This window comes from Ursus americanus, chromosome 2 (genome assembly GCF_024610735.1).
Source record: "Ursus americanus isolate L20-20 chromosome 2, mUrsAme1.1.p, whole genome shotgun sequence".
NCBI classification, from domain to species: domain Eukaryota; kingdom Metazoa; phylum Chordata; class Mammalia; order Carnivora; family Ursidae; genus Ursus; species Ursus americanus.
The window spans coordinates 51,595,805-51,609,015 of NC_142128.1; the positions used below are offsets into that span (position 1 = coordinate 51,595,805).

At 46.3% G+C, this 13,211-nt stretch overlaps 1 protein-coding gene across 4 annotated transcripts in view; it reads right to left on the reverse strand.

Annotated features, from left to right (window-relative positions):
* Positions 1-13,211, reverse strand: part of MTARC1 (mitochondrial amidoxime reducing component 1) — a 38,332-nt gene that overhangs the window by 13,454 nt on the left and 11,667 nt on the right. For all 4 annotated transcript variants that reach the window (XM_045809646.2, XM_045809645.2, XM_087856195.1 and 1 more), the window contains exons 3-6: positions 8,171-8,333; positions 7,005-7,145; positions 3,190-3,251; positions 3,029-3,100 (exon numbers count right to left, since the gene is read on the reverse strand). In XM_045809646.2, the coding sequence (XP_045665602.2) occupies positions 3,029-3,100; positions 3,190-3,251; positions 7,005-7,145; positions 8,171-8,333 (438 nt within the window). The remainder of the gene's footprint in view (positions 1-3,028; positions 3,101-3,189; positions 3,252-7,004; positions 7,146-8,170; positions 8,334-13,211) is intronic.

A 13,211-nucleotide genomic window follows, 5' to 3' on the forward strand; every position in this document is an offset into this window, starting at 1 on the left:
GCAACACAGCCCCTGGGCACCTGAGGACCCAGGACAAGGGACAGCAGTCTGGCTCTGAGCAACCCGCCTGAGAGCGGAGAAGGTGCTCTGGACCCACTGTTTGCTGTGCTTCCCATGATCCATGTTGCGAGGCCCGGCCTTTCTCTTCTGGATTTATGGCCACCTGTCCTGGGGATGGCATGGATTACCCCATCTACGGCAATTTCCATCTCCGTAAGAGTTAGGGGAAGATACCTAGACTGGCTGCTCTGTCTCCTGGGGGATTAGGAGCCATCAGGGTGTGACCGCTGGGGAGCAGAAAGCCTGCGGAGGGTCAGGGGGTGGGGGGTGCTGGCTCCCTGTGACCCCTGCCTGCTTGCCCTTGCTCTGCGTTTGGGTCAATTATCCTCGTTCTATCAACACAGCTTCCCCATGGAGGCGGGCACGAGAGATTCAGAGGATGGGCCTAAACACCCGAGTGCTTTCAGGGGCTTCTGCCTGCAGAGACACTAAGTCTAGAGTAACCAAGTAACATGTTGGGGGGACACCAAGTAACATGTTGGGGGGAAAGACGGGACAAGATGTACACAAAAGGGTGACAATCATTTCCCAAAATCACTCAGCAGGTTTGCACATACACTCACCCAGATCTGTCCTACCCGGCTCGTTTCAGAGGCAAGAACACCCTGGCCTGCGTGAGAGGGGGCACGGCTGATGAGTACAGGGCTCCTGACTCCCAGGACGGGGCTCTCCTCCCCCACCTGCCCTTCTCCCCACAGCTCCTCTGCGGCCACCGGAAGTAGACCAGATTCTGCTTTGTTCTGACAGTAAGTGCATTTTGAGGAATAGCTAGTCTGTCATCGCTGCTTCTCAAAACCCCGCTCCCCTTACTAATGTTCCAACACACGTAGGATTATTACAATCCCCAGACATGCAAACCAGTTAAAAGAATTTTAGAGCAAACGCCCATTGACCAATGACCTGGACTCTACCCATAACACTTTACGACACTTCCTTGATCACATTTTTATCCATCCATCAACTCATTATAATTTTTTGGCATTTTCAAGTAACTCACACACATCAGTGGACTTCAGCTCTGAACAATTCAACTGGCACATCATGCCCTAGAGTTAAATTTTTCTTCACTTTTTTGGGGGGGGGATGTACATGGAGTGAAATATATAAATCTCAAGTGTTTTATCATATTAAGTTCTTAATATTAAGTAATAATTATTAAGTGAAAACGAGAAAGTGAATTAACGTTGTTTTGTGCATTGAGAAATACATCTCCAAATGATGAGATTTGCCTGAGGCTGGTCTGAACCCTCTCTTGGAATGTTCTCGCAAATCCACGCTCAGTGGTGGGGACCCAGATGGAAAATAGCCATTTGCTCTTCACTTTAAGAATGCTTCTCCTTAACCCCCTCAACCCAGCTCGTCTGACTTCACTCTGACCGACCTCTCTGCCATGCGGCCTGGCCCTCATGAAGGACACCTGTCTTCCCAGGCTATGGGTGATGGCCACCGAGGGCAGGCCCAGAGCCATGTGCCTGGGGGTGATTTGCTGGCTGGGACAAGAGCCCTCTACCCCAGGAACGGCCAGATAGTAGCTGCTGAAACAGCAAGATCGGCAGAGAAGACTGGTGTTGATCAAAGGAAGCTAAAGAGTTGGCCCAAAGAAGGCCACGAGGTTTGTGAGAGAGGGCAGGACGGGAGGCAGCAGGACTCACATTCCAGGGCAGTGAGTCTGGTCGCACGAACCCCTCACTGTGCTCTCCCACGACGGTTTTGGAGCCAGATGGCACCAGCTACGTTCCTGCCCCAAGTCTCCTGCGGCTTGGCCCGAAGCAGCAGTCACGGCGCTCCATGCCTTCCCCTCCCCCTCTGTTAGAGACACCCTGGGGCACAAGTCGGGATCCAAGCTGAGGGGCTCAGGAGCTGCAGGGATGAGACCTGACAGCCCCTCTCGGACCCCACACTGGGCAGATGACACCACTGACGTGCTCGGTCCTGAACTGTCATTTTAGCAAAAGTAAGGCTGCATGATCACAGAAAGTTTAAAGTCTACATATAAGAATATATATATATCTATATATTTGCCCATAATTGCATTACCACAAGAACACCTGCATTAATAAACTTTCAGCCCTTTATTACTCATGTGCATTTCTATGTTTTAAAATGTAAAATCAGGGGCGTCTGGGTGACTCTTGGTTTAGGCTCAGGTCATGATCTCAGGGTCATGGGATCGACCCCCGAGTCTGGCCCCATGCTGGGCGTGGAGCCTGCTTGAGATTCTCTCTCCCTCTCCCTCTGCCCTGCCCTCTGCTTTCTCTCTCAAATAAATAAAAAATATTTAATAAAATAAAAAAAATATTAAGTAAAATCAAATAAAAAATAAATACTATTTAGGCTATTTTACAATCAGCTTTTAAAAATCCATGTTATTTTAACTATCTTTCTATGCAATTTAAACTTATTCTCTGTATCTTTCACTTAAATTTTTTAAATTTTTTTATTATGAATATTTCAGAATAAACGTAAAAGTAGAAATGCTACAATGAATAAGTATATGGGGAACATACTTATCACCAGATTCTATTAATCAAGGTTTTGACACATTTTTCCACATGACCTTTTTTTTTTTTTTTTTTTGCTAAAATAATAATACAGCACATCCCAGACATGGTGCCAATTCCCCTCCTTACTTCAGCACCCTTCCCAAAATATATGGGGAAATTCTTCCATCACAATGCCATAATGACACTTAATAAATTTTCGGTATCATCTAATACTCCATAGTATAATTTGCCGAAATACCTAAACAGTGCATTTCTTAAGTTGGTTTGTTTGAATCGTGAACTTTCAATGAGAAATTAAATTATTTGTGCAAGCAGGCATTCTGGGAACCGCCAGGAATGACTGCCCAATGGCCGCCAGGAATACTGCCCAAGGGACCCAGCCACTGGGACCCCCGGCGGCTCTAAGACTGTACGTTCACTGGTGTTTTCACTGCTTCTAGAGAGATCAAGCTGCCTCGTCCTACCTCTTGAGGGTCTCCAGCGGCTCCTTCCTGTTCATGATGCCGGTGTCTGGGTCCACCGTGGTTAAGACGCACCTGAGTACACACATAGCATCATACAAGGGACAAAGCCGACTGACTTGGCTCTCCCCTCCCTCTCCCTGCCAGGGGTAGAGGAGCCTTACCTGGAACAAGCCATTATTCTTTTCAGTATCACGTCACCAATAAGCAGCTCATCCCACGAATCCTAGAGGACAAAGCACAAAATTCCTATGAGTCCATCCAAGCCTGAGCCCTGCACACCTGTGTAAGGACTTCACACATGGTGTTGCCTAACGGAGCCACTTACACCCGAGATGGCAGACGTTTGGGTCAGCCCTCAGCAGCCACACACCCTCCTGTCCCCTCTCTGCCTGGACATGTCTGCTCATGTCCCTGAATGCCCCTTCCGGATGCCACTGGGCTCGAGGAGGTGGGGAATGGAAGGCTTGGGGCCCCCAGGGGGCGTGGGGGACAGAGAAAAGGGGTAGGGAGGGGCATCCCTCTAAATTGTGCATGCCTTGGGTGCATTCAGACCCTGAGGCATTGGTAGAGTTAGCTCGCATCTCCCCCGGCGAATCCGAACAGATGGAGAAGAGGCCAAGGCCCTTATCTCCGCACCTCCACAGGCGTGTGAACAAAGGGCTCCAGCCCAGCGGGCTCCTCGGGTATTTGTCCACAGCCTGGGTCAGTGGGGCCTCCTTTTCAGGGCAAACCAAATCAATGGACTTGGCGCCCCCTCGAATCCAGCAGGGGAGACAGGAAAAGGTAAACGATCGATTTCTCTTTTAAAGTTCCAGAGAATTGGAGAGAAAGCATTGTAAGGTGGTACACTGTGTGTGGGTCCACCCACACAGGCAAGAACGGATCTGGAAGCTCAGAGGAACAAAGCCTCAGGTTGCTGTGGTCAGGGGAAGTTTCACAGAAAAGAGAGGATTTGAACGGAACCTTCCAGAGCAGAGACTTTGGAAGTCACAGAAGAAGGGTGAGGAGCCTCAGGGAATGATTAGAAGGAAGACACTGAGGAGACGAAGGACATCTGATCATAGTCCTGAACTTCTTACCCTGGGAGACAAGTGCCAGCTGCCTGAGGGCTGAAGACAGAATTTCTTGAGTCAAAACCAACCTGCCCAGTTCTTTGTTGGTCACAAGCCAGAGAGAGACCTGCAGACTCAGAATTTTAATTCTGAGCGTGTGTATCATTCTTGCTATAAGTATTGCAGTTTTTAATCATAAAGTGGGTCTTTTAACTGCAGGTATCACAAGGGTCCAAAAAAGCTGAGCACCCGATTAGAGCAGCCCCAGCCTGTTCTGTGTGTGTCTTCCCACCAGGGGGCACTGTGGTCATAAAAAACATACAAGATCCAAAAGGAGAAATGTGGGTTCTGGGTAGGAAATTAATTTATTATTCATTAAAGAAGTATTTCCAGAGCCCCTTTTAGGTACACTAGAACCTGTTGGGGGTTGAGCCACAGATAAATAAGGTAGAAAATTCCACCATAAGGAAAGCCAGGGATGTAAACGGGTGCAAGGCCTGAGCCTTGGGATGCTCTGTGCCTGAGCAGACCCTGGGGGGGCCGTCACCTCCCATCCAGTCTGGGTCAGTAACACCCCCGGGGACACCTAACAGCCTGCAGTCACCACCCTCCTGGCCTGTCTCGCTGGCCTATTCACAGTCTGATCACCTGGGACTGTGATCTCCTTGGAAGAAGCAGCCATTCGTCTTCAATCCTGTTTTCCTCCTGTCATCCACAGTGCATGGGACACAGAGGCACCAACTCAGTGTGATGAGTGACACGCCATGGCAAAATGAGCTCAGCCGGTGTCGTATTACCATCCGACTTAAAATATGAAATGTTCCCAGTTAGGGAGCGCTCAGAGGTAGAGGGAAAGGAAGGCTTCCAGAACTAGATTCGGTTCAAACAAATTTAAATCTGAGCTCCTACTCTGAGCCATCTCCTCTGTACTCAAGTTCACCTGCATCTGACCATCTCAGAATTTGGGGGTAGGAAACGTCGTCAACAAGACCCAGGGCTCAAGGATCGCAGGAGGAAGGAAGCTTAAGTCGGTCACAGCTGGGAATGCCTGAGCCAGGCCCCTTCACTCTGATTGTAGGACAGAAACCCTCCCCCACCTCCCTGTGACACTTTCTATGTCTAAGAGCTTTTCCGCAGATTTATCAACCTTGATTCTGACAGCTGCCATCAGGGGAGGGGCTGGCTGAAATCATCTGAGTTTTACAACTGCAGGAAGCAGGGGCCTCGAGAGGTGAAGGACCTGTCCAGGGTCACACCGCCACTTAGTGAAGCAGGTGGATTCAAATTCAGTGTCCCAACCTCATGCACACCCCTTACAATGCTCAGAGTTCCTGTGGCCCATGGTACAGTCTGGGTTCAAGACCCAGCCCCTCCACTTCTTGCTATGGGGTAGCCTGAGTAAGTCAGGTCACCCCTCCCACACACACCAGCCCTCTCCTTTCCCCCTTATAAAATGGGAATGATGACTTTCATCTCCCTGGGCTGCAAAGCACAATGTGAGAATTAAATGGAAACCCTCCCTCTCCTTTCTCTTTTCCCGAGAAGGAAAACCCTCCAGAGAAACTGTTTTCCTGGCCACAACTGGTGAGAGACGAATATCAATGAGATGGTCAAAGGCAACCCACATGGATTTTTCCCTCTTGTCTGAGTCCGGCTGAACTGTGCCAGGTGTGATCGAGGGCAGACGAGCTCCCTCGTCACAGTGGAACACGGAGAGACGGCCCAGTCCAGGCTCTCGGGGATAGGGCACATTTCCCACCTCACACTAGCAGCTGACCTGCCATCTTTGGAAGACATGATATGCTCGGGGCGTTTCACATAAAATGGCAGAGGTGGATTTGGGGGTACATCTGTTGCCTTCCACTGACTGACGCTGCATTTATACTTTTCATAAGGCACCTTAGCCAAACTGATCCTTTAACAAACCTATAAGGTAATCCCAAGCAGAAAAGATCATCCCATTCTCCAGGCAGGTAAAGGAGCCTTAGAGGGAGTGCACAGGGTCCTAGAGAGGCCAGTGAGGAAGCTGGCAGCTGACCTCAGAGCCTCGGGTTTGAGTGTGGGCCTCAAATTCCTAGACTGCTTCTTTCAGCACACATAGCTGCCTCCTCACAGCCTGACAGAAAGGCAGAAACCGTTCCCTTGAATATAAGGGATTAGAACTCAGTCACGTGGATTCAGTTCTGCCGCCTGCCCTCCACCTCCACTTGCCATCTAGAAATATGCGCCGCCGGAACTCCAGAATTCCCATCTGAGGGCTAGTGCCTCCGTCAAGTACCCACAGCTGGGTGGTCATCAGTCACCAAATGCCCAAGGCCACCAACATCTACCATCGTGTTTGACGAGGAAGAGAACCAAACGAAATATCCAAAGACAATGACAAAGGTAAATCTGCCACTAGAATCATGGTGCCCTCATGCTAAGCCACAGCACAGACATCTGAGCACAGATAGAAGGTGGCACTGGGAAAATTTTAGGGCAGTGCCGTCCAGCTTGGGGACTTCACTCGCACGCCCCAGCAGCCATACTATAGATGCCTGTCTTCTCCTGGGGCCATCGATGGAACAGGAAGGCCAACCTCAACAAGACATGAGCCCATGCTGACTTTGAGCCATGGTCCACACACAGCATGTATTTTATGCTACATACATTTGACTCGAAAACTACGCTACATACCGGAACTCTCCTTAGAAGTCTCAGACCCAGAACTGCCCCCCAGACACCAGCACGTCATGTATATTTGCGCCTTCTGTGCAGAAGTCTGCACTGATAAGATGCTCAAGAAATTGAAACTCTGAATTGTCTAGCACACAACCGATAATTAATGAATTCTTTAGAATAATCTAATGCAATGTCAGAGACTCTTATACCTTAAAAAAAAAAAGTTAAATCCAAGGAAAGGGACAAGGAAGGCATTGTGTTACCTCTGCGTAGACACCACACCCTGAAATTACGATATTGGGCCTGAAGTTAGTCACTTTAACTTTCTTCTCCAGCCTGGAGTTGAGATCTGCCAACGATGCCTCAGAAAGAATCAAGAATGGGCTGGCATCTGAGTACGCAACCTGGGAAGGAAATAGAAATGGTTAGAAGGTGGTACACAGAGGTCATATGTGTCTAGTTCCTGGAACCCTCTCTTCCCCAGCCCCTACACCCGTGTATACGTGCACGCATGCACACACACACACACACACGCACACACATGCACACACACACGCACACACACACATACATACACAATATTTCTAAGTATTTCTTTAGTTCTTTATATAGAAAAGTCACAGTGGTTCAGGATTCCTAAATAGCCTTGCAGATAACTGGAATTATATGAGGGAATGAAGAGAACATGGGCTTGGGATGGAGAGCTGCCACTGGCCAAGTGCCCTTAAGGAAGTCACTCCACCTTTCCAAGCCTCAACTTCCCCAATGCGATGGGCTTGATGACCTTAATATGGGTGATAAAAATATTCACTGATTCTCTGGATACCTATTTTTTTATGCAATCTGCAAATCAACATCAAGTCTGTTTCCTGACCATTTATATAATTTTTTAATGGCCATAATAATTGTGCTACCATAGTGTTGTGTTACCAACCCTCCCTTTATGATGAATCCTTACAGCCTTATTCCCGAGAGGGCTAACCTGGTCCCTTGAAGCCTGTGGCTCTCCTTACCCTCACACCATTTGCCCAAGTGTGATCATCTGACAATTGCAATCACCCCGTACAAAGGTTGGACTCCACATTCAGCTACAGAACAGCGTGGAAAAAGTCCTGACATAGAACAGTTTTGAAACCCTGTTGGCACTGGAAGGCTTGCATAAGTAGGAAAGTAGATGCCCATGGGAAAAAGGCAAGAGTCCCCCAAATCAAGAAATACAGATGAAGCTTCCAAAGGAAGGGCTTTATTTTTGCCTACTGTTTATAATCCCCAGCTGCCGCTCAGGCCAAGCTGCCTGGGGGCTGCCTCGCAAAATGACCGAGCGGAGCTCAGCACACAGGCTGCCCTGCCTGATGGGCTCTGTACCCCTGAGGAGGCCAGCCTTCCCCAGGACACACCAAAGGCCAAAGCCAAGGGATGCTCCTCTGACCTGGTCGGTAGGCCGGAAAGCGTCCAATATTTGGTGAGAATTTCTCGGTCGCAGGTGAGGCTCGAAGTGCACCAGGCGGTAGGGCTGTGTCTTCAGGAAGCTGGTTATCCACTGGGCAGCAGCGTCCCCACAGTCCCTGCCCTCGATCTCCAGGCCGTGCACTCTGCAGGGGGTGGCAAGAGCAAAGAATGGCCGTGGGCTTTGAAAATCTGGACACCCTAGCGTGTCCTACACAGATCCGAAAAGCTGGGGTGTCACTGTGATTCCTTAATTATCAAGTAAACACGATTTTAGCCTGGCCCTGCCTCCGAACCCCTGTGTAAGGCTCAGTGAAGTCTGTGGCAAGCCTTGCTCTCCCCACTTGTACAACAGAGTGATACATACCTGTGCTTCCCCATCTGGAAGGAATGCACGGAGAATAAAATAAGAACACAGGTTTGAAAAGGTACGGAGTTCTCCAGAAGAAAACGAATGCATCGGTGTAAAGTAAACGTACAATTACTGCAAAATCTGGTTCACCCAGCTGGACAGCAACCAGAAATCTGTACTTAATAGGCCCAGCCACATGTCACCAGTATGATGGTAATGAAAGTAGTCACAGCAATGTATGTGAAAATGTTCTATAAAATCTAAAACACGATAGACAACAAGAATAATCTAATTTGATTTGATTGCTAGCAATCAGTATAGGATTTGAAGTCTCCCCGCCCCCCCCCCCGACATACAGGATGCAGGACTTCGTGGGAGCTGTATGTGTCTCACTGCTGCAGAGAGAAAGAAACAGTATAGTATGTTTTCTGGATGGTTCTCCAGAACGATCGCATGGTATTTCCCATGCGTAGGACCATTACTATCGTGGGTATTCAAGATAAGACTGGTACTTGGGAACAACAGGAAAGAGTGGTGAATTGCACAGACAGAACATGATTCCGTTCAGTTCATGACAGTAAGGCTTTAATTCTAGCAACACGTGGTAATCATCTCTTTTTAAAAAGAAAGAACAGACCTCAGGTCCAGAGACCTCTGCAGGGAGTATTTCTAGTAGGTTACATTCCATTTATAGCACATATTTTTTTAAAGATTTTACCTATCCATTTGAGATACAGAAAGAGAGAGATCACAAGCAGGGGGAGAGGTAGGCAGAGGGAGAAGAGCCTAACGTGGGGCTCGATCCCAAGACCCTGGGATGATGACCTGAGCCGAAGGCAGACGCTTCACCGACTGAGCCACCAGGTGTCCCGAGACATACATTTCTCACGGAATTAAAATACTTTGATATTTTACTACTGAAGATGTATGTAAAAAAGTCACTACACATCTGGTACAATAAAAAAAATACTAAGAATAAGTAATAAAATTAATTAATTAATTAAATGCCTTTAAGGTCTTTTTTAAAAGCTGAATCAATTTGAAGGAAAACATTCAATAAATACAGTTGACTGTTGAACCACACAGGGGTTAGGGGCGTCAACCCTCCATGCAGTGGAAAATCCACATATAAGTGTTGACTCCCCAAAAATTTAACTACAAGAGCCTACTGTTGACCAGAAGCCTTATGGATAACATAAACAGGTGATGAACACATATTTTGTAGGCTACATGTATTACCTACCGTATTCTTACAATAAAGCTAAAGAAAAGAAAATGTTATTAAGAGAATCGTAAAGAAGAGGAAATAAATTTACAGGACTGCACTGTATTTATTGAAAAACATCTGCATGTTCGAATCCACAGAGCTCAAACCTGTGTTGCTCCGGGCTCAACCGTATGCCCGAGAGTCAGCATAACGCACGGCTGTGCAAATGCCTGAAGTTTGGGAAAGAGGAGAGCGTCAGGTAGACCTACTGGGGAGTGCGCCCTGTTCCCACAAAGGACTAGCTCGGTGACCTTGGGGATATTTCTCACTTTGTGCCTTAGCTTTCTCATCTATAGAATGGGGATAAAATCACAACCTTCTTACGAGCATCAGGGATCATCTATATGAGGTCCCCAGAACGATTCTCAGGTTTCGGATGTTCTCAGTAGATGGTAGTAAGTACTCTAGTTTTGTTTTGGGTTTTTTTCCCCCAGTTATTTCAAGTGAGTTTTCTTCACAGCAGTCTCTTATAATCCTTTGTATTTCTGTGCTATCAGCTTTAATGTCTCCTCTTCCGTTTCTGATTTTATCTGAGTCTGCTCTCATTGCTCTTAATGCCCCTAGCTAAAAGTTTGTCAATTGTATCTTTTCAGAAAACCAGCTCTTACGTGCGCCAACCATCCCCAAATTTTTTAAAAATAAAAATAAATAAACCAGCTCTTCGCTTTGTTGGTCTTTTTTTTTTTTTAAAGATTTTATCTATTTATTCGACAGAGATAGAGACAGCCAGCGAGAGAGGGAACACGAGCAGGGGGAGTGGGAGAGAAAGAAGCAGGCTCACAGCAGAGGAGCCTGATGTGGGACTCGATCCCATAACGCCGGGATCACGGCCTGAGCCGAAGGCAGACGCTTAACCGCTGTGCCACCCAGGCGCCCCCTTGTTGGTCTTTTCTATTATTGTTCTAGCCTCTCATTTATTTCTGCTCTGATCTTTGTTACTTCCCTCCTTATGTTAACTTCAGGCTTAGCGTGTTTTCTAACTCCTTGAGGTATAAAATTAGGCTATTTCTTTGTGATCTTTTTTTTTTTTAATGTCAGCATTAAAAAAACCTGGGAACTGCTTTTGCGGCATCCCACAGATTTTGGTAAGTTGTGTTTCCATTTTTCTTTGTTTCAAGACTTTTTTTTTTTTTAATTTCCCTTTCGATTTCTTCTTTGACTCACTGGTTGTTCAGAAGTGTATTGTTCAATTTCTGTATGTTTGTAAACTTTTCAGCTTGCGTCCTATTTTGGTTTCCGGTTTCATGCCATTGTGGTTGTAAATATATCTGATATGATTTCAGTCTTCCAGGTTTGCTGACTTGTTTTGTGACCTATCCCAGGACCTATGCTGGTGAAGACTCGTTGTCTGCTTGAGCAGACGGTGTATTCTGCTGCTGTTGGAGAAAATGTTCTGTAAATGTCTGTTAGGTCCACTTGGTGTGAAGTATGGTTCAAGGCCAACGTTTCAGTAGTGATTTTTCTCTCCACACGATCTATCCATCGTCGAAAGTGGGATACCAAGGTCCCGACTATTGCTGTTTTGCCCATTTTTGTTAGTATTTACTTAATATATTTAGGAACTCCAAGGTGGGGGGCATATATATTTACAATTGGTACATTTTCTTGATGCATTTATCCCTTTTCAGGGCGCCTGGGTGGCTCAGTTGGTTGAGCGTCTGTCTTCAGCTCGGGTCACGATCTCAGGATCCTGGGATTGAGCCCCCATCAGGCTCCCTGGTCAGTGGGGAGTATGCTTCCCCCTCCCCACCCACCCCCCTCCCCCCGGCTTGTGCTCTCTCTCTTTCTCTCTCTCTCTGGCTCTCAAATAGATAAAATCTTAAAAAAAAAAAAAAAGAATATCCCTTTTCATTATATAATGACCTTCTTTGTCTCATTACAATCTTTGACTGAAAATCTATTTTGTTTGATTAAATATACCAACCCTGGCTCTCTTTTGGTTTTTGGTTTCCATGTGTGTAGAATATCTTTCCTTAACCCTTCACCCAGAGCCTATGTGTGTCCCTAAATTTGAAGTGAGTCTCGCAGAGGCAGCATAGCTGTGGGTCTTGTTTATCCATCCAGCCTCTGTGCCTTTGATGGGAGAATTTAATCCATTTCCATAAATTATTGATAACTAGGGGCTTCTGGGTGGCCCAGTCGGTTAGGCATCCAGCTCTCGCTTTCAGCTCAGGTCGTGATCACAGGGTCGTGAGACTGAACCCCACATCGGGCTCTGCACTGGGCGTGGAGCCTGCTTAAGATTCTCTCTCGTCCTCTCCCTCTGCCGCCCCCCCCAAGCTGTTGTGTGCATGCATGCACTCTCTCTAAAAAAAAAAGTACTGATAACTAAGGACCAATTAATGCCACCTTATTATTTTCTAGCTGTTTGTAATTCCCTTGTTCCTTTCTTCCTCTTTTTCTATCTTCCTTTGTAAATTGATGATTTTCCATAGTGGAATGCTTCGGTTCCCTTCCCTTTATCTTTTGATTCCAATGGCCAGTTTTTTGCTTTGTGGTTACCATAAGGTTTAATTGAAACATTTATATATATATATATATATATATATAACAGTCTATTTTAGGCTGATAATTTAATTTTGATCTCTTATAAAAACCCTGCTCTTTTACTTCCCACTCCCTTTTATGTTTCTGATGTCACAATTCACCTGTTTTTATACTGCATATTTATTAACAAATTATTGTAGCTATAGTCCTAATACTCTTGTCCTTTAACTATTATGCTAAAGTGACGAACGCACCACATATGTCAGTATTAGAGTATTCCGAATTTGATGCTCTGTTTATTATATATTTATTTATCTCTTTTAGTCATCTACACCCAACGTGAGGCTCAAACTCATGACCCCAAGATCAAGGGTCACGTGTCTACCAACTGAGCCAGCCATGTGTCCCAATTCTGTGCTTACCTTTATCCGTGTGTTGTACATTTTCATATGCTCTCATTTGACTAATTAGCATCTTTTCCTTTCAGCTTGAAGCACTTCTTCTAGCATTTCTTGTAAGGCAGATGTAGTGGTGATGAACTCCCTCCGCTTGTGTTTGGGAAAGTCCTTATCTGTCCTTCATTTCTAAAGGCTAACTTTGCCAGAGAGGGTATTCTTGGTTGGCAATACTGTTCATCCTCCCAGTCTCTCCTAGCCTGTAAGGTTTCTGCTGAGAAGTCGGCTGATACGTTTATGGGGGATCCCTTGTAAGTTACAAGCTTCTTGTCTCTTGCTGCTTTTAAGATTCTTTTTCTTTGATTCTTTTATTGTTTTATTATCATGTCTGAGAGAGCCTCTATTTAAGTTGAATTTATTTGGTGACCTATAAGCTTCATGAAATTGGAGATGCAAAGGTCTCCCAGGTTTAGGAAGTTCTCAGCCATTACTTCTTTATGTAAGTTTTCTGCCCCTTCCACTT